Below are 23,051 nucleotides of genomic sequence, written 5' to 3'. Positions count from 1 at the left end.
TTTGTTAGCTTTGACGAACGGTACATGCTTGCTTTATTTATATGATGCCGGGAAACATGCGCTTCATCTGGTCGTTCAGCTAGTCCATAGCATCCTCTCAATGCGTTCCTTCGTATGTTTTCTATAAACTTATGAACTTGCAGCGATTCAAATTGCATATTTCAATTCAAATCATTTCAAGTTTAAAAATAAATGCGTCTCCGTAGCTTGGTAAATTAAAAATGGACGAGATGGAAACAAAATATCAAGATCACTGTTTGGAGCAGTCGAGAAAATAATATTTAGCAAAACTGAAGTAATTGGTATTATTTGTTTTGTTAATTTTCATCAAACTCAACCTCTTTTCATTGGAAGAATTAAACGAGAATTAAAAATATCAAAAGTGAGATATGTTATTTTTTGTAATGCTTAAAATTTTCCAAGCATTCGCACATATACTAACAAGAATTAATAAGAAAAAATGTACCAACTATAATCACATTTTATAAATGAAACCCAGAATTGTTACCAGTACTCAAAAATTTTATAATATAAAACATTACAACGTGAAAATATTAGTAATTACGATTGATGTGCCATCCTTAAAGGAAATGAAACACCTGAGTAGGATGGAAGGCAGCGGAATGCATTTGCAGAGATGCAGGTGTGCTGTGCATACTTTTCATGCAATCACACGAACTTTTGAAATCATGTCGATTGATTTAACTGCAAATTTGTTCAGTGGTTTGATTGCGGGATTTTATTGCGGAAGACGCCGGTTCACAGAATCTGGAAGGCTAAGTATGCGTTATTCACGTTCGTGCTCTCTTATGGAAACTACGAAATTTTTAATGATATTATTATCCAGTTTCAATCATCAAAATCACAGCGACATTATAAATTTGCAAACATTGACAACCGAATAGAAAGTGTCAGTTGACTATTTCAACATACAAAGATATTAGTTGCATACAGCTGCAGTGCACTATCGCATACAGCTGCAGTGCACTATCATCTATCGCCTTGACATCTCCGAACGGAAGGCTGTTTTTCTACTCAACATATTTTTAACCAAACTAGAACTTTGCTGAATTATTATCTTTTGGAGTGACATCATACCAGCAAACCATACAATATACACTGGTAAATTAACTTCATTATGACCAATATAATGTACGCCGAAAGCTTCACACACATTACCAAACTCGATTAATTTAATTTAAATAAAACGTTTAATCGGATTTAATTCTAAGTAGGAGCAGTCAGTAATCAGAAGATAATGTACAACGCCAGGTATGACTGATGCATTCCAACAGAAGCCGTAAAACGCGCTCAAATTTAATAATTATATACAAAAAACTTTCCTGTACGTATTGATCTTCTGTCTGAAACCATGACAAGTCACTATCATGAGGGAGACTGGCAAACTGTTATAATTAAATGTTGTACGTTGTATTTATCAAGTTTTTTATTCTGTATGTAACAAACGTCTACGAATGTAAATCGATTTTTAAAAAATGCTCACCTACGCGTGTTTGAAAAAATTAAATATATAGGTGCATAGATTTATTTTTTACATATCAAATCTGACAACCATAGAGGACGGAACAACACGTAAAGCATAAATATAACAAAAAAAGAGAGAAAATGATAAGAAAACTGAATAAAAATGGAAATAAAATTTATTAAAAATCCTCGAATGTATGAACAGAATATGCATAACTGTACTATATCCTCCATACATACATGCATACATCCATCATCTTACCATTTGTTTGCCATCTGAAGTGGTGCTACTTGCTACCATGCCACAAAAATTCCTTCTTGGCGAGGCAGTAAATTTAAAAACCGCATTATATGTAAACTTGCCAGAGATTGTTGACATTTGGTTAACAGCGAACGGCAAGATAGGTGTCAGAAGAAGGATAATGTAGCATGATTGATGCCATACCAAGAATAAGCAATTTAACCAGTCATGAGCATGGTAGGCGCGGAAACCAATAAAAAAACTCTTGAAATAAAACAACTTACCCCATATGTACGTGAAATCTTTTTATCGGCAGTGTCCTGAAAAACCTGAGTCACAGACAGGCACGTGAATCATTTTATCTTAAACCAATCGTTTATTAAATATATCCTGATACAAGACTCATTTAGACATCTATGAAATGTAAAATCGATAACAAAATACATAAACTCAGTCATTTGAACGAACGACGGCTAACGGTGACAACAGTAGTAATGTTACGAATGAACGCTGTTATTAACAATTTTATTCCATTTTTTCATTCATAACAAAAATAAAAATAGCAAACATTTTTTAATTTCATTTTTTCGAGTTTTTCGCCTTGACGGCAAATCCCTTTGACTTGATGATGCCCCTGCACTTGATGAGGACAGAGTACCTACTGACCCACTGAACCTTCCAATCATAATCAGAGGGTGACGGCTGTGGGGGCGATGATGGTGGTAACAACGACGAATGAACGGCAAATTTTGAGACCAACAGCTCCTGCAAAGCCTCGTCAGATAAAATTTCTGAAATAAAATCAATATATGGTCTTCTTTTATTTATAATACACTTGTGGATTGAAAACTAAAAAATTCAATTTCATTGAAGAGCTTACCACAATAAATATTAAAATCAGATTAATGTGAAAAATGTCAAAACGTTGTCTACAACCTTAACAGACAATTAGATTATCTCAATAATATCAATATAATCACATAATGAAATATGATTGCATAATATGTGACCTTATATTATGTGACTATATATCGTGTGACCGTATATCATGAGACTATATATCATGTGACCGTATATCATGTGACCGTATATCACGTGACCGTATATCACGTGACCGTATATCATGTGACCGTATATCATGTGACCTGGAAGTAGTCTACACGTTGAAATAATGGGCAAAGAAGAACTAACCGACGGGATCAGAGTGAGTGAGGAGTTGTATTTCTTTATTTTGGGCATACTGGGACATCTCAGGAGGTATGACGCAACAATTGGCCAGATTCATCTGGTTGATGATCGGCTTAATCTGCATACAACAATTAATATTAATGATGTTAACTAATATTCATGATGTTAACTAATATTCATGATGTTAACTAATATTCATGATATTAACTAATATTCATTATGTTAATTAGCATTCAAGATGTTAATTAATATTCCTGATGTTATTTAATACACTGACTGCCAACGAACAAATAGACACATGAATAAGAAAAAACACCGAAAGTTTTTTAATAGTTTAGAAGAGAAAGAGTTAAAGTGTGGGTCAGACTGCATTGAGTTGTCACAGACAAGTGACGCACATTAAATCATGCGAGTGTGTGTGAAATGGTGAAGACGTCTGTTAAAAAAACTTTATGCACAACTGACATTGATAAACAACAGATTATTTTAATACATGAAGAAAAAAAAATTTTATTTTTTAAATTCAGAATTTATAACTAGACAACAGAAACCATTGTAAAAGTTATCCTGTTAGCTTTCATGTTTTATTTAAATAAATAATAATTGTTATTACAATATTAACTATAGTAACATTTAATGAGTGACCACAGATACCCCTGAGTAATTCATCGAAGAAAATAATTATTACAACCATACCATTACCTGCAATGTAAATGGCAATAACCAAGAAGATTATAAGGAAGTTAAAACCTCTGCCCACTCATAAAGGGTTTGTAAGTGGTTTATATTCAAGTCGCAAACACCCAGTGTATAGACAAGTCCTTTCCCAACAAGAGATTCCAGAACCTTCCAGAGTTTTTTCAAACTATTGAGGTAGACATCTTCATCAGACACTGGTTTGAAAGATAATATGACCGTCTCTACGGAGCAAATTCCCATCTCATTTAGAGCTGTAGTTTTTTAGGATGTCATTAATTTAAAAATTTGAAGCTTTAATTTGACAGACTTTCGAAGAACAAAAATTAAATTATCTCTACTTGTTTCGAGTGCATCAGAGACTAATTGTTCATTGGCTTCTTTTAGAAAAATTTTCACTGTAAGAAGAAAATGAATGAAAGAATAAAAATGAGTGAAAAAATGAATATTAATTAAACATTCAAGGAGATGGGAATATTTGAGAGAAAAATTAAATATATAAAAATCATTGTAAATGATAAAAACACCAGTGAGAATCACAGGTCAACCCAGTGTTACTTCAGCAAACTTATACTATACACCATTCAATAATCGGTGAGAATTTAAAATGGTGGTGATTTTTAGAAATTTCTATTTATAAAGAATGCACCAACCCGTAATTTTTAATTCATTTCTCTCTTCACATTTTAAATTATCCTTGCAAGAAGATTTGTTGATGACAATTTCTTTCTGAAACTGAAAAATTTTTTAAATATTTTAATTAAATAATGCGCATGATCAGATGAAAAAAATTTAAAAACTATTTTAATAAAAATAAATTTATGTCAGGATAATAAACTAATAAAAGATTAATTATCTTTAGCTGACATCTTTTTCTTTGATTTTTGAGTTATTACACTCCAGCCAAGAGTCAATTGTCACATTGAGACACTGTTCCAGCTTTTAAAAATTAGAAATAATTAATATTTTTTAAACTTTCATTATTTAATAGTTTAAAACCCACACTAATTAAATAACAAAAAGTAGGTTAATGATGCAATATCCCTCATCTTAAATGAGTTAATTATACAGTACAGATATTGTATTACATTGCTACATACATGCACCACTTTCTGAAGTACATGGTACAAGGTACAACACAAGACATACCAGACAAGTTCAATACCTCCTCAGTGGCAGTCTGTCCAGCATTTCTCTTCAAGATCTCCCAATTTACAGTGTTGCCAGTTTTAATGATCATGGAGGGGCATGTCAAAAAAAGTTTGTTGTTCATTCTTCTTCTTATTAGTGATTCCGCTTCTGAATTTGTAATTCACAACTTTTAGATGAAAAAAAACTAATTATTGTTGTAATATAAATTATAAAATAATATTTAATATTAAACACTCTTTGTAATATGTTTGTTTAGTATGTAATGTAAAATTAATTCAATTTTAATATGCATCAAAAGATCAAATCAATGTACAGTACAAGTAGCCTATCTATCTACCAAGTATGTATGCTGCTAGCTGTACGTGTAGTGTAGTGTAGTAATGATTAACAAACAAATAATTAATAAAATAAAGTGACATTTCATCAAAAAGAACTTTGTAACAGAATTTCTAAAATATACAACAAGTATGTGTGTATTACACTCAAAATGCCAACCAAATTATAATTTATATATAATATGATCTATTAAAAGATCAAGAAAGTGTAAAGTTTAATTATCAAAATTATTGTGAAGTATATTCTTCAAGCCACCAAAATCAAATGCAAGTCATTCTCACTTCTTTATATTATTTATTTTTATAGTACTAATTTATTTAATAGTTACACACACTTACACATACTTTTAGTTTTAGTATAATCATACTCCTACATACATTCACACACATACATACATATACAATACATACAATGTATACACAGTTATACACATAAATATAAATATATCTTTTATATTTTTATATGCGCACAAAACAAACATATACAATACAATACACACACACACACACACACAAACACACACACACACACACACACACATGCATACAATACAATGAATACACAATACACATGCATAACATATAACATAACATAAATGAATACAGTATTCATTTTACACACAGATTACGTAACCACCCACTGAACATTTAATACTAAGAGCTAACTAACCATTGAATGAGACATCGTCAGGTGCATCTGAATAGGCTGCCAAACAAAAACAACATGTTTGTAATATTACAGTGTCATGGTATCAGTTCGACATGTTTACGTCATTTTCGTCCATGAGACATTTCGTTCCATTACATTACTGCATGATATTTTCAAAAATCTCAAAGAGATTCATCATTTAATTACGTAGAAAGTTATTATTTAAAAATCTATTTAATTTGTCACAGTTTAAAGATCAAACATCGTGGTGCTGCTTCATCACTATCCTTCATTAGGATATGGTATAAAATGGCCCCGTATATTCTTCATATAATAAACTTCATGGGTGGAATGTCATGCATTTATTATAATTAGTGGTATAAAGAACGTCAGGGTTATCAGATCGCAAACATGAATATATATAATATAATTATATCCATGATCGCAACTGATAAAATACAGTTTTAATGGCGCAAATGTTTCTAGGTGAACATTTATGTAAATTATATTTCAATTCCTATAAAAACTAAATGCACGGACATATATATAAAATAGAAACTCTGACCAATAAGAATATTTTTCGTTACTTACAGAAACTTGTTTTGCACAACTCTTGCACGATTTCTCACAACGATATATATAACTCTTAAAACATTTTAAATGTTTCAGTTAGTTTTATTCTTGGATTATTATATTCATTCGTTAACTTAATCAACATAAATAATTATACGTTAATATGCGAAATGTGCCTTAATGTTAATAGATAACTACAATGACTAGATCTTCAATGGACAATGGGACTCGATGTTGAAGATGTAATAAATAGTTCATTATAATTTTGTTAAAGATATCGTATATAAAAGAGTCTAAATTATCAAATCGAATGTATTTGACCAAATCGATGCTCCATTTGTCTCGTATACTTTACGCATGTGAAAATTACTTTACAGGCTGTCGTTGTCGCGAGTCCTTCTTCAAAATGTAATTGCTTTATATATGCTTTATGTTTTATCAGTATACAAATAATTATTTTAAGCCTGACGTTTTGACAGGCATGATTGGAATTTAATTTTTGTTCGTTTTGACAAGCATACCGTTTTAATAATGCATCGCAAAACAATCTGTTTGAAATACGCTAAAATTTGCCTGCAACTTTTGGAGGAGTCCACGCTCTAATCACTCTATATAAATCTTGACTCTTCCGTTCGCTTTTTGTTAATAATGTAGTTGACTCAAATTTTTGACATTTTAATTATTCATCAGCAACCCCTCAGATAAAATTGTTCAAAATAAAAATTTTCTCCAAAACTCACAAGATCCATGAACGTATAATTACCAAACGACAAAATCATGTTAAGATGAGCGTTACTAGTCAAGCACGCCCGACAACATAGGACAAATATGGAAAAACGCAGTGAGAAGCATATGATGCACAATAACAAACAAAATGCTAGTTGGATCATCAAACAATTACATTTTGTTTGTTATATTAAGATTAGAATAAGCATTTTTTGATCAATAATAAATGATGACATAACTTCAGTTAAAATAAAATGTTTAATACAATAAATTATATTATTTAAGCATAACACTCTGTTCTATATTGATCTGGTTAAATATTAAAAATACGATGTAGAATAGATCAAGAATTTTTTAATCAGAAAAGCGAGTAAATGAATATAAAGCTGAAGTATGAAATAGAAGTTATAAACTGCAGCGTAACAAAGACCAACCAACCAACCACCAACCATCCGATTATATACCACCATCATCAAGAAATAAATTCTGCGAACCATGGTCCTAGTTTGAAAAATATTCGTAGAAAATAAAATTTGAAACATAAATTTAAATAACATGATGAAGAGTTATAATTAGGCAAAATTGAACACTAATCTATCCTAACTACGAAGCAAATATGGAGATCATAGACATAGAAAACTGAAATTACAGGCAGACCAATTTAAACAACAAAAGTTATTCAGATAAAACAGATTCCCTTAAAGAAGAATATTTAATACAGTGCCAAAAAAACTTAGTTAAAAATCATAGCCAAGCTCTATAAATGTTTCAACGTAAATCAGTTAAATTCTTATATAAATAAACAAATAATACATAAATAAATAATATATATATATATTTATTTGTTTATAATGACTAACATAAATAAAGATTTATATTAAAAAACAGTAACAAATTACATTGCATGGACTGACTCTTCAACAAGAAATATTTGAAATAAGTGCACATGAATAGGTCTAAAATGACGTTAAGGTCAATCAGTACTTTGAAAATGAAAATACGAAACAAAAAAAAAACGGTTCGCATAGAAAAAATAAAATAACAGGTTTTATGGATAAAATCGCTAAATCGTCAAATGTGAAGAAAAGTTTAAAGCACTATTAAAGATCATCCTCTTGTAGCAATTGGGTTCTGTTACCACCACCACCTCCCTGTTTGATTAAAATTATCAAAACCAAACCTAAAATATGTCATCCTGGTTGCAGTATTAATTTATTCTTAAAACAAATTATAAACTGTGTACAACATATAACATCTAAATGCATACAAATATTCATTTATATATTATTCATTTATTATATATATGTAAAAAGATAAATATATTAATATGTAATACAATGTTACCATTAAAAATTAATTAGGCGATATAAAACCGGAGAATAACCAAAGGAATAAACATGAAAACCGAAATGAAATATGAACTAGATGATGCATCATAGCCTAAAAAATGAAAACTGTGAATGTCAAAATGATGTACAATTTATTATTTAGCATAAGTAGGTGTCGTCACAAATTTTATAATATTTTTTCAAGATTGTAGGTACACAAACCTCCACCGACAAAAACATAATCGTGAAAGTTACGGTTGAAAATAAAAAAAAGTTAATATTTCAATTTGTACATCAAGTCCCAACACAAAATGTAAAAAGTCTATTTTTAAGGTGCAAGTTATCCGTATAAACCTAATTCTTCGAATATATTGCTCGGGTCTTCGTTATCCTATATGAAATAGTATAATTAGATATTTTCTATGCTATAGACAGACATTCAATATCACCATCATTAGTGTACAATTCAGCGTGTATGCCTACGACGTTCAGCTGATAATTACTATTCATACTATTTATAACTTAGAAATTATGGTAGCTCAAAGAATTTGTCATGAAAAACACAGTAATAAAATAGAGTTGCTTTTTCAGCGTAATTTCATTTCAACGTTTCAATTAGAAATATAATTAAAAATTGAATTAATACCCGAAATATTCAGATTAAAAGGAAAGGTGTAATAGTCACTGTCAGGCATAGAGTACATAAGACGTACATAAAATATATAATATATATAATATATATATATATATATATATATATATATATATAGGATATAGATCAAAATTAAGGACCGACAAGTAATAGTTATAGAGTAAATTTTTCAAAAAAATTTAGATGAATGTTAATACACCGTTCACGTACAATATTAAAAAATGAAGCCAACGATATATGTGAAGAGTAATAGGAAATCATCAATTAACCACACAGGCTCACAAAATTAATCACAGATATCATGTTAAATGTGATTATTTGTTACCAGGCTGAGGCGTGTATGTTGACGCATAACACAAGAGATAATTAAATGACTGCCAAAACTATTAACATTTAGTTTATCGGTCATAAAAAACTGCTATATTAGAAAAGAAAGAGGTATCAGACTAAAAGATTAATGATCTTTGAATTTGTAAAAACTAGTAATATTGTAAAAAAAACAAATTATATATTAAACTAAACATTTACGTGAAATGCAAACAAAAGATTAAAACGACAACCTCTTGCAAAAGATCCATCTGAGCAATGGCATTAAGAATGCTCTTCTTACTTGAATCTTGAACCTCCCCTCCTAAAATGAACTCATCCAACATGAAATATGCTTTTTCAAAATTGAAGATGATATCTAATTCACAAACCTTGAGAATATTAATTTACATTAGTTTTATAAACTCATAGTAAAGTTGAAACATGAAATTGAATCAACCAATGAAATAAACATTGAAGTGACTACAAATTTGATACAGCAATTGAAGCAAGATCAAAGCGTTGGTAAATAAACTTGCAGACACTTGAAATTTTTTTAGCTATTTAAATATTAAATGCTATTGCTATGCCAGCAGGAACCTATCTGAAAATATTATATGCGTGATAACATATTGGAATAATTTAGTTTAGGAAATTCACGACTTTATATCTACAACTAAAACGATATTATTAGATAAAATAAGTCTTTTAGCCACTCCTGACAATAATCCAGGAAAGAATATTAACACTCAGTAAAAAATTTTGTGTTCAACTAACTAATGACTTAGACACAATTTTGTAAAGTTTAGACTAATTCCTTGTTGCAACTTTTTACAGTCTTCATGATTGATGAAACTTCAGCCCATCTCCATGTTACTAAGTGTAATGCAACATGAAAAGCTGTAACAGAAACTGTTAGACTTACATTTCCAAAGTATTTGTCAAGCAGTTCAACGTATCTGTGAACAATCTCAAGTGTTAGTAATTCATTATCCTCCTTCTCAATACAGCAACAAAAATACAGACTAGCATACCTGAAACAAATGTTATACATTTCAATATATAACTCTGAAATATCTTTTGTTTGGCAATAAATAACTGTGGAGACAGACCTCTTATAGACTATTTTCAAATCTTTCCATTCTATAAAACTTGACATTTTTGGTTTTCTGGCAAGAATGGTAGCAACAAGTTCTCGAGTAATTTTTTTCTTCATCTTGTCTGGATGGGAAACAAACCATTTCTGCAAACGAAGTTTACCCTGTCTGCTGAACAGAAGCATAAATTGCATCTGCAATGTAATAAACGACATATTTTTAAAATATTGCTTAAATTTTTCAATTAAATTAAACAATTTTAGTCAAAACAATAGTGTATTAAACTATTTATAATTATAAATAAAGGTTATCTATTTAATACCAGTGTTTGATATGTCATTTAATAATTATTTAATTCAACTGATACATAATAAAATATTAAATAATCATCGCATTCTTGAAAAAATTATCTTCAACAAACAATCCATGGCTTTACCATTTTCTTGTATAAAAATTCTTCTTTGCAGTTGTGGGTTTATTTTATTTCACTGAAACTTCTGAACCAACCCCTTGGAAACAAGCAAGAATAATAACAAAAGTTTTCAACTGTTGTCCAGCACAACCACAGTCTGCAATGGAATTAAAATTTAATATATTAATAATTAAATAATAAGATAAATAAACTTAACTCTTATTTATGTCTTAAGTCTTAACTTAAGACTTAAGTGTAACAGCGAAATAAGGGGATGCTTTCAATTTCAAGAGTTTCAAGGTATGAGTATTAATAATTTTTGTGATTAATAATATATGTATATACTTTATTATAAGCGTATAGTTTATAATTATAGATTATATTTTTATATAATCTTTGTGTTCATTGGTAAAAGGAACGGCTGAACGTAACTTTGCATGTGAGGAATATTATTAGGTAGGATCACTATCACTAAATCAGCATTCAGCTGTAAGTTGTTTGACGCAAAATACAAATACTAAACATAGTAAACACGTTTGTCGTAGTATTATTATAGTAATAGTTATGTAATAAAACGTGACTAAAAAAAGCTTTAAAAGTTTAAGCAAATTACGGAATTTTAATTAAATGAAAAAGAATAGCATGAATAGAATAGATTAGTAATCATTTGAAAAATTGAAAGAAGAAGCACATACAAAGTTACAAACCAACTAAAACCAAACCAAACGGATCTTCTCTCCTTCTCATCAACAACCAAAATCCTAAACCCAAAACCTAAACTAAACGAAAATACAATTCATTATTATTCATATGATATATATATATATATATTATATAATAACGCAATATATCGCACAATCCCTCATCTATTTACAAAGCGAGGATAATTATATTTAATAAACCTGAACATAAATCAGTCTGTCCATGTGTGCGTGCGTGCAGTATTAATTACCACGAGAGATCACGTGCACACGCCCACCTTTCCGTTTCTACAGGTACAATGGAGAGCTTCATTTTAGGTTTCACATGGGTTTTACCCACATATATATATGTAAATAGAATATATGTATATACTCTATATATATATATATATATATATATATATATATATGGTTTTGCCGTGTATGTACGTTACCCTGTTAAATTTTAATCCAACGACCCGTTGCAATAGCAGAAATTGAAATTTATTTTCGAGTTTCAAACGACGACGTTTAAACAGTGAAAATGTTAATATTATCCTGCAGTTTACAATTCTTCAACGTAGATATTAATAAATGTCCTATATGTTTTAACACCTTCCTCATGTCGTTATCGGTTTACGAATATTTTAATTTTATTCAAATTGCAAATAGACTAAGACTTGAGTTCCAAGCGTTTTACGAATGGCCTGAGCCTTGCCATTATAAACTTCCTAGAAAGCAAGAGCAGAATGACGGGCGAGGAAGATCATGTCAGTTTGTGTTTGGACGATCGGCAAGAGCCAAAAAAGAAAACGTAACTACGCGAACGCTTACAAATATTTTAATAGAATTAAACCTACGATAAAATAACAATTATTAGTTTAAAAGTGTAAAACTGCAAATTACAAAATGTAACTATGTTAAAAATACAAATAATTACATTATTTATAAATTTTTAAAATTGTTCAACACATAGTTACAATAAAAATATTCAATTCAATAACAAATTACGTTGCCGATCTAATTATATTTACAACAAGAATAATAATAATAATTATTAATCCTAAGATGCGTAACAACATAAATGTTTGAATTAATGGCGTATGAATTCAATATACATAGTATACGCTGAGAAACTAATTGTCATCTTTACCATTAACGAAGAAAAAATGTCAACAAAATAAAATTTACATAATTGCTTTTGACCAAAGCCAACTCAACCATAACACATCAAACGACGATGGCCTTATTATGTGGATTAAACTTTAGTTAAAAAACACTGTTTTGATAGTTTCAAAACAATTTAAACGTTCCAGGTAAAAAAAGTATATAAGAAAGAAAGAAATAGGATAACAATAAATAAGTTGAAGGCCCAGTAAGATAAATCCATTCCATCCATATACAGAGGCACAACTGAAGAAGAGGCATCTTTATGTAATCTGGCTCCTGCCACAAACTGCTATGGTCATCTAATGGTTCCCGTTAATAGATTCAACAAGAAAAATTTCATTTGGCAACAATCCTCCGCCTACCGGTGAAATAAACAATAAAGTCAACTGCTGCTCTGTGTACATAAAAAGATTTCTACGTTATTCGAATTCAACACCTTTAAACAATAGCATTAATTTGGACAAGTTGTTGACGTGTGAACAAAAAAAAGCAGCATGATTGCTTGAGAAGAAGGGCGGCATGAAATGTGAAACATGCAAGTAGAGGAACAAAAACATGAACAAAGCCGTGAAGAGGTTTTAAAATTGAGAAGCGAGGGAGAAGTCGGTGGAAATAAATTCATCAGTACTCAAATCATCAAAATTTACGATGTTATTCAACTCGTCCCTGTCCATCTCTGAAATTTCATTGACCATGATCGGCAGGTTGTTCGTCAATTGGTCGTCGACGATGTTGTTTACCAAATCAGTCGCAGAAGGCTCTTGTTCGGAAAATATTGAATTTAAAAATCCCGCGATAGTTGGGTTCACCAAAGAATCATTCGTCAGTAAACTGTTGTTATCGTAGGCAGTGGTATAATTATTATTATTATTATTATTATTATTATTGTTGTTGTTGTTGTTGTTGATGATGCTGTTGTTATTATTATTATTATTGAATGTAATGTTACTGGGAAAGTTAAGTGCATTAATAGCATTGTACATATTTTGTGAATGAAATTGTTGCTGTTGTTGTTGATGCTGTTGCTGTTGTAGAAGTTGTTGTATACGGTGAGAATCTTGTTGTTGATTGGAAGACGTAGGAGACAGAATAATGATTTTTTGTGGTGTTGGTTGTTGTGGTTGTTGTAGTTGCTGCTGCTGCTGACTGTTCTGTTGAAGCTGGTTCACTTGTTGGAAGATGTTGTTTTGTTGGGTGAGTTGAGGTTGTGGACTGTTCTGGAAATTATTCTTCGACAACTTCATGGCCTGCATATGTGAATTTAAAAATTTACACCGAATCAACAAAGCCATCGTCATTTTCCATTCTAATATACGTTACTACACACACAGAACAATTGAAAATACTACCAAATGTATGTTATGAATGAATACAAGATTCAAATTTATGGCTAAATTTTGTTACTACTACGAGCGTGACCTCATTTATACGCTATATATTATAGCAGCAGTGGTCATCGACTGCAAGAAAAACCTGTAATTCCAGTAACAATTTCCTGTTCTGCTTCTCCAGCTCTCTGTGCCTCCTCTCCAACTCAATCTTCTTGGCTCGGTCGGCCTGCAGCTTCTGGATGTACTCAACTGACTTCTCCAATATGTAACCCTTCTTCTTGTTCAAATCTCTATTCATCAGAACAGGTTTAAACACTAACGATGGTTATCAAAATTTAAAAATCCATTAAAGTTGATACTCTGGGAAAATGTAACGGAACAGTGAGTCTCCTAGCTAACAAAATGGTAATAAATAATGAAGCTAACATATCATAGGAGACAGGTAGCAGTTGGGCGAGTTCCTGTATGCAGTCATTTATTTTATATCTTCTCTTCTTCTCAACTGAATACAAATATTGTGGAATTAAAATTCATAATGTTTAAAAAACAACATGATAGAAATAACGATAAAAATAAAGATGTTGAAAAGTATCCCAACTAATATTGTGCTTTTCCTTTTTGTAAGAATCAAGATCGGGAAAGTCGTTTGGGTCCAAGTTAGTGGGGAGGGTGTATCTACTTGCCACAGAGTTTCTCATGGTGGGACACGATGAAGATGCCTTCAACTGTAACTTGTTGCTCCTGGCTCCGTTGCTATCACTATCGTTTTCGTTTTTCACCTCGTTGTACGCATCTGTGAAGATCTGCATAAATAAATAGCATGTTTGAGTCTCCTGTTATTCAGTCCGGCTTGTAAAAGCCTAATAACATTTATTATCATTATTATTATTATTAACATTATTACTATTAATAATAATAATATTATTATTATTATTGTGATGGTGCAAAAATAATGTCGGTCTTGCCAACAAGTTGATGAAATGCGTCAAAACTCAAGTGAACAGCACCAGGTATTGTTGGTTAATAAAATGAAAAGTTCTACCCTCCTCCACAACAATGCCATACCCCACGCCGCGTGACAGACATTAAAAAAACCTGAACGACATTGGGTTACGAAATATTGCTTTACCAACCGTACTTATCAGATCTCATCAACTAATTAATTGAAATAAAGTGAAAGAGAAAAGAAGACTAACTTGGTCAGTGTACGTGCTGGGTCCTTTCTCCTTCATCACGATGTCGTTAATGTCATCAAACAACGCGTCGCACTGTTTTAAAAAATTTTATATCAATTTTTATAAGAATAACAGCGATAAACAACATAAATGAGAAAGTTTAGAATTGTTTCACTCAGAAATTGAAATTAGATTCTGTTGTTGTTGTTGTTCTTTGCAGATAATTGGTATGAATACAACTTTTGATGCCTGGATGGGTGAACTCAGGTTACTTTTTTCACTACATTCAATATTGACACATTAGCATCAATAGTTATAAACATTATAACGATCATCATCCTCTGAGTTATTTTCGTGTAATATTAAATCGAAAATAATATAATAAAAAACCTAAGTGAATGAAAATAAAAAATAAACCCAGCAGAACATAAACTAATGAAAACGAATAATTTAACTAACAAGCAGCAACAATTGTATAGTTGTTTGTTCATTTAATTGCAAATCTATAATATAATTATCTACTGTCAGATCAATCCAACAGAGCAATTACAACAGTTCCCTAGCAAAGAAGCAGCAAACAGGCCAGGCTAATTGAATTGCCTGTAGACAATATTCAACTAAACGTTATTCAAACACCTCTTAAGTTGTTACATACTTTTCTACACTCAACTCCATAAAATGTTATCCAAAAAACATAGCGAGACCTTCTCAAGTAATAAATTTATTTAGCAGCAAAGGCATGCATGATAGAGAGCATAAGCAAAAGTATCTTTATAATTACTATCCGCGTTTTCAAACTAGCAAAACGCATTCTTAACCAAGTAGGCAAGAACTAAAGACAAAATGGGTCTTAAACTGGCAATTAAGCGAGTACATTTTTAAAGAAAACAACCAGGTATATCATGAAAGACTTTTGATTATTAAACAAATTAATTGTTAAAAACCACACATTCAATTGGTAAATGGTTTAAGTTTCTCACTTCAGAAAAGCTGGTAGCAGTGCTGCTTGGCGTCACAGAACTCGGACTTGCAGCAAAATCCAAACTTCCCAAATCCTCATATAAAGGATCTGACATGTTTTTTAAATCAACATTTTTCAAATTATATTCATTGAGTTTGTCACAGGCTTCAATACATCATTCGCCTAATATATTTCCAATTCATACCCAAGCAATCACTCAGTCCATCTTGTAATGAACCTTAACATTGCCATCACCAAATAATAAGTGGTGTTTTACTGTGCAATCATTTCAATCTTCCTTTCCATCCAAATAAATTCATGAAACATTAATCAAGAAAGCTGAAAAAAAATTCATAAATCAAAATCATTAAAATGATTTTCAAAATAATGACCCAATCAAAATTGATGAAAAATAAATGAGTCAGCCAACCATTTGAGAGTATGCTGCCATTTCTTGAGCTGTTCAGTGATGTGCTGTGGAAGCTTCCATTTTGAGGCCACGGTCGCGGGCTGTTGTGAGATCGGGGACTCGACTGAATCAAATATTTTTCATCGATTCAATTTTTAAATCATGTATGCAAATCATTTAAAATATGTATGCAAATCATTTAAAAATATGTATAAAAATTTAATTAAAAGATGAGATGACAGAAACAAATGCAAAAAATAGAACAAATATTATGCACGGCTTCACAGCCAAGTAGCACTGGCTTGAGTGAATAAGCATTCAAGAACTATGTTCTGGTTTCAATCACAGAGTAGAGACGTCTGTTGACACTCGTTGAGTTGAATGCATGAAAGTTTTAAAAATTACTAAAACGTCGGTGAAGTAAGAAACGACAGACCACCATCTTTTGCCTCTTCCTGTGCTCCTCCTGCAGTGCTTTCTCCTTCATGAGCAGCAGACGCGAGTTTACCCTTAACTTCGGGATGCTGCCAGAAGAAGACATTCTCCCTGTTAACTTTTAATCCTGTTAACTGTTTTACAAATTTAGAATTGTGAACTTTTGACACACTCGATGATTATAATTCAACTGTTTGAAATTATTATTTAAATAATATTGAAAACTACTTAAAAACATTTTCAGATTATTTAAATAATGTTCAAAAATTGCAAAATGATATGAATCTTTCCATTTTAATTACATTAAAATATTAAAAAATTCACCATTGTTCTAAAAACGAAATTTTTATATAGATAATTTAAGTATAGTAAGTGTGAAATAATTACTCTATAGTAAAAGGTTACAGGTTAAGATTTTGAGAAAAGGCTTATAAACAATCCTTTACAAAATGATGATTAAGTCTAGTCTCTAGTTAAATTGCTTTATAAAACATTTCTGTGATTATGTTAAATGTGATGACAAGGGCCAAATGTTGCACTGTACAATTAGGAACTAGCTACACTCATTAAAGCCTCTTAATTATGGCTTCCAGCAATTATCACCAACAATCCCTTTTTGAAATTGGTTGTATGAGTAATATTTATATATACACATTAATATAATCATAACTTCAGTGAATATTTTCATAATAACATTTATTAATAGTGCAAATTGACTTAGTGCTTTTTGTCAATGAAGATTTTTGTATATATAACAATTACATTAGAAACAGCTAGTGAGGCAGACCATCCACCACTTTGTAAACTATGGTAACGAGAAAGAAGTGTATAGAAAATAATAAATATCAAAGGAAATAACTTTAATATTGTTAAGTAATAGCACCATGTCAGCCTAAAAAGGTATGTAAAAAATATCTCAGTAGAAATACGTAATTACAAACTAAACCAAACTTAAAAAAGTTTTACATCAATAGAAAAATTAAAAATTCACCAAACTAAAATATGACACAACAACAAAATGTGTAGTCTAATATGATTAGAACAATTTTTTCAATATTTAAATTTTAAATACTATAACACATAACAGTTCACAAAATTAAAGCTCATGTCTAATCAATTTATAAAAAACAAAATAAATTAAATCGAATAACTTGATTTTGACGTTCTTTTAACAATCAATTTTAAAAGACACAGCCTGAAATGTAATTTCAATATTTAATTTTGAAAAAAACAATAAAACGAAACAGCAACAGACAAACAATAAAAAATAAAGTAGGTGAAAGCAAATTAATTAAATCAAAATTACTAACACTTGGTTTAGTTTTAAACTGATTGCAGGTTATAGTTCTAACCAAACAAACACAAACACACTTTTTAATATGATAAGATGTTTTTACTCTGCAGCAAGTTGTAGAAAACAACAGAACACTAATTTAAAAATTCCATAAAATAAAGTCAATTCCCAAAATTTAAAAGATCCTTAACTGTGTTAGTAGGACATACTGGACCATAGATAACTGTGGCCTGTAATATACTAATTATTAAATAAAATTAAAAAATGTTTTGCACCGTCATGCAGTTTTAACAATTTTCTTATTATAAACTTTTATAATTTAATTTTTTATTCAAATGAAAGTATTATTATATTATTTAATATTAAACAATGACAATAATACAGAACACAATGTACAAACTTATTTATTTATTTTTATGTTCTTATCTTTTTTTTTATAGACTAGTATTACAGTTTAGGTACTTGGTACAGTACAGGTAAGATACTTAGTACACCAACACGATTCAAAAAAGACTAAGAAGCAAAGAGTTTGTTTGATATTTGTTTTTTATCTTTATAAGTTTATCTACTAAATTCTAATGCTATGTTATCTCTTACCTTACCACGCTAGCTAATTTTACAAATAAACAAATAACGGAGAACGAGTTTTCTCGATTAGCAACGAATGACAGGTATTGAAAATTAATGAATTTTGATCCCGATAAGGTAAGAATCTGAACGTACAAAACTAAATTAGCTGAACTCAACGATCAGCTGCCGAAACACGAGTTGACGACCGTCCTTTCGTCTATTATTTTTTTTAATTTTAAGGATGTTCTGTTTACTTTCACGTGAAAGATTTCTGGGGAATTCCACCAGGCGAGATGTTCCATATATTTATTTGATAGCAAAAGATTTTTCCGTAGCGTGCTGTAGAAAAGTAGTTACTGTCAAAGCTCGACCAACAATTGCGGAAAGTAAAATATTTTTATTAATTTTAAACAGTGTCAATTGATGCAAATAAAATGATGTGATATATAGTTATTGACAAGGCTTTCAACACTATCCCTATGAATGTCGATATTGATGGCTGATAGATTCAGCAGAGTCCGTCAGATTGAATATTTAGTTAAAGAATAAAAACGCATTACCACAGCCATCTGGAATTACTAGCTATAAATCAAGCCAACGAATTACTCATAGGAACTGAACTGAAGGATTTGACCTAGAAACTAAGTCTTCTTCTTTTTCGAGCATTATCCTTTCAGGGCATAGGCGACCATCGACCTTCACAAAACCCGATCTTTAACAATTTTTAGTAGTTAAAATGTGGGGTTATTCAACAAATGACACAAGAACTTTTCACGAATGTAATTCGCTGTTGACCGCGCTCTCTCCTCTCTACAATCTTTCCAGTATATTAGATTTTCCATTCTTTCCTTCAGCATGATGTGACCGAAAACTTTAGCTGCCCCAGTTGGATTATTTGTAGCAATTTTCTCTTTTTATAACCGGAGTGTTGGATTATTTGTGGCATCCTCCTTTTATAATGTTTTAATACATCCTTATTGGAGGTATGAAAGGTTCAATTAATTTTCTTATTTTTTCTCAAAAACCACATTTTCCATTTTTTTTAAATTGTCCAGGACTCGTGACAGAGATGCATGTCTGCACGGGAAAAATGTAACACACCACCTAATAGTTTTAATTTTGTTGGTGCTGATTTTACCGTTGGTGAGGACGTTTTTCATTGTAGAATATGTATCTTCCGCCATAGCTATCCTTCGCTTGATATCCACATCACATTTACAACCTGAGATAATTGAAGCTGTTGACTTTCTACCTGTTTACCATTCATGATCATGAAGCAAATCGGAGTTCATGTTAATTTGCAAGCCTTTTTATTCACTTTCAAAAACTAGTTTGGAAACAATAGTTTGCAGTTTTTCCACTGATTCCGCTATAAGAAAATTAATCACCCAAACTAGAGATCGTTGCACTAATTATAATGTATGATTAACGCCATTTAAGTTTTTGCTCCAAGTTTAGATAAGAATATACAGTATAAAATACCACAGTCGAAGTCCACCCGATCAAGAAACGTTTAAATCGAAGCCAATCCATTAGAAGGAACACTGATTACAGACTTAAAAAATTCTATAATTTTTTCCCAATTCTCACGCTTTGAATAAAGTTTTGCGAGCCGTAAAATAAATTTAACTTTTAAAAAGAAAAAAACGTCTTTTTTATTGAGTATAATATTTTTTTAAAAACGAAAATACAACATTTAAAAAAACAAGTTGATGTCATCGAACAAGGATAAGCAACATAAACTTGAGGAAAATTTATAAACGGCAATTTCAACTATAGAAAATGGATGAACGACAGTTAATAGTTGATTTAAATCAAAGTCCAATAATATAAGATCTGCCTTTAGGGTTATGTATATGAGTTTGTTGAGGAGTAGATGTGCACCATTCATACCAAACGTTTTTTTCGTTGACCAACCTCCAAAAGTGAACTGTTAATATATCAGTCTTTTTCAGCAAAATTGGTTCTTTGAGTGGAAAATAAATTGGAAACCAACTGAACATACCGGGTGTATGTGTGTCTGGAACTATGCTAATTGACACATTTTTGTATAAGATGCAATGGAAATAACCACTAAACCCATGCAAGACTGTGTCAAGAGCAACTGGAAACTTTAACTCACCATATCGTTCATTGGATAAATTTTGTTTCATCATGATAAAATTTGAACCAGTAACATCTCTTCTAGGATGGTCGAATGTGAAAAGAGGTTGAGGATCAGAAATCAACTGTGAATTGTGCAAGCGAACAACATATGGAGTTTCAAACTGAGAATCTACAGGTTTGCCTGATTCTCTGCATAACTTAGCTTCATTCCATAACTTAGAAGATTGAAGTGGCGCCACATAGGATGTATACGAACATGGTATGCTAATACATTTAGGTTTCAAAAACCTCTCTGCTCCATCTAGACATTCAGGAGAAAGCTCATTATCACCAAAAGAACCCAAAAGTTCACTTATTATAATATCAGCTTTCTCTTTAGGTTCCCAAAATCTCATATCACAAGAAACTATTGTAACTTTATCACCCCAAAAGTCACTTTTTAAATTTTCAAGAGTAACAACAGCATTTGGATTTTTTTCAACAGCATAAACCTTAATCAAACATTTAGCTTCTGCAGCTGCTTTTAATGCTGCTGTGACCAGAGGCCCTCTGCCAGCTCCAAGAACCATAACAGTTAAAACTATTTTATCTTTTGATTCCTCTTTGACCTTGTCCAATAGAGCTAAATAAATTGCTTGCTGATAACTTGTGTACTTCACAGGATCTTTTTCAAAAATTTCATACGTTTGTGATTGAAGGTTGTCCATTAACGGCTGAAGAGGACATTGAAGATAATCCTCATATCCCTTAGAAAATTTAGATATTTGATCGGGCATTTCTCTTTGCTGAAATAAATGATCCAAATATAATTTATAACATGACAAGCCTTTACTTTTGTGACGATTTTTGCCAGTTAAAACTAACTGAACATCTAGTTTGAAAAATTTTTTCAGTAATAATTGGTGACTTCTTGGCAAGACAGGATAACCTTTTCTGTTTGTTAAGAACAACTTTGTGGATAATATAATTGCTTTCACAGGTTCTCCTAACCAGCGAGTGATTTCAGCATCAGATGGCAGATCTGCAGTTATCTCTAAAACTAAAATAAGTTTTTTATTGTAATTGCACAAGATTCTCAACTGATTCCACCATTTCCAGGAATCATTGTTTGAATTTTCAGCAGTGGATAAATCCAAACCACCATTAAAAATATCATCACATAGAACAATTGGAGCTGTCATTGGAACTTTCACCCAAAATAAAGTGAAATGGGAGTTAATAGCAATGGCATTAACGTTTCTTGCAAGGTTTATATTATTCATATTTTTCAACTGAACCATTATGGCAGGCAGACCAAGATGATTCGCTAGGGCAACTTCTTGATTGAAAGAATGTTCAGCATTATGCCTAACAATCTCATTCATTGAATCCAACTGTAATGTTGGAGTTATCTTTGCAACAATCAAAGTTGTCCAATCTTGACTGCTTAATAAAAAATCTGATCTGCTAAGTGGTCCAACTCGATTTTTTACCTTTTCATGAAAAAAGTCTCGTGTTAACCTAGGATGAACAATAGGTACACATATAAAATCAAAACCCAGATCTAATGATTGATCCAAATCACTATTCAAATCACTAGAAAAAGCCAGATCCATGCCACAAGAAACTCGCTCAGTTGTACCATTCGTCGACATCTTCAAAATATCTGAGAAATGTAATATATATATATATTTATATACATGAACAAAAATAATGATTTTTTTTAAATCAAAAAATTAACTCACACTAATTGAAATGATTCAACTGCAATATATTCAACGATCTATCATCAAAATTTAATAATAAAAGACTTGTAATCTAATATTTTTAGATTGTCTCTCTAACAATCTTAATAAATATATACTATATATAGGCACAAGTATATACAATATATCACTTTAGAATTTGAATCTTAAAAAGTTATATCAGAAAATCAAATATAAATAATATAATGATCATAGTTCATCATTCTCTTTTTTCTTATTGTATTATTTTTATTTCACGTATGAATGACAAGCACACTGCATTTGATTAACATTAAAGTGAATCAACACATAACAAATTGATTGCATATTTTTCTAATCTACTTTTTTATTGTCAG

The 23,051-nt window shown here is 30.7% G+C and overlaps 4 protein-coding genes across 4 annotated transcripts; all 4 read right to left on the bottom strand.

The window, feature by feature from the left end:
• Positions 1–2,305: 2,305 nt before the first annotated feature.
• On the bottom strand, positions 2,306–4,015 carry HELRODRAFT_67967 (hypothetical protein; the record flags this gene model as incomplete). Its single annotated transcript, XM_009026923.1, has 5 exons — positions 2,306–2,401; positions 2,468–2,517; positions 2,918–3,032; positions 3,665–3,864; positions 3,952–4,015. Coding segments are annotated over 5 exons (525 nt in total), but the record flags the coding sequence as incomplete, so codon positions are not given.
• A 5,534-nt stretch (positions 4,016–9,549) lies between these two features.
• Positions 9,550–10,643, bottom strand: HELRODRAFT_68329 (hypothetical protein; the record flags this gene model as incomplete). Its single annotated transcript, XM_009026966.1, has 3 exons — positions 9,550–9,723; positions 10,257–10,365; positions 10,444–10,643. 3 exons carry the CDS (start codon positions 10,641–10,643, stop codon positions 9,550–9,552), a joined length of 483 nt encoding a protein of 160 aa, XP_009025214.1.
• Positions 10,644–14,121: 3,478 nt separating this feature from the next.
• Positions 14,122–14,524, bottom strand: HELRODRAFT_68174 (hypothetical protein; the record flags this gene model as incomplete). The annotated part of the gene is made up of 2 exons (XM_009026948.1): positions 14,122–14,311; positions 14,448–14,524. Coding segments are annotated over 2 exons (267 nt in total), but the record flags the coding sequence as incomplete, so codon positions are not given.
• A 6,155-nt stretch (positions 14,525–20,679) lies between these two features.
• HELRODRAFT_68344 (hypothetical protein) lies at positions 20,680–22,605 on the bottom strand (the record flags this gene model as incomplete). Its single annotated transcript, XM_009026969.1, has 1 exon — positions 20,680–22,605. The coding sequence occupies one exon, from the start codon at positions 22,603–22,605 to the stop codon at positions 20,680–20,682; it is 1,926 nt and encodes a 641-aa protein (XP_009025217.1).
• Between the last annotated feature and the right edge of the window lie 446 nt (positions 22,606–23,051).

This window comes from Helobdella robusta (assembly GCF_000326865.2).
Source record: "Helobdella robusta unplaced genomic scaffold HELROscaffold_5, whole genome shotgun sequence".
Lineage (NCBI taxonomy): Eukaryota > Metazoa > Annelida > Clitellata > Rhynchobdellida > Glossiphoniidae > Helobdella > Helobdella robusta.
This window is presented reverse-complemented; position numbering and strand designations above follow the sequence as displayed.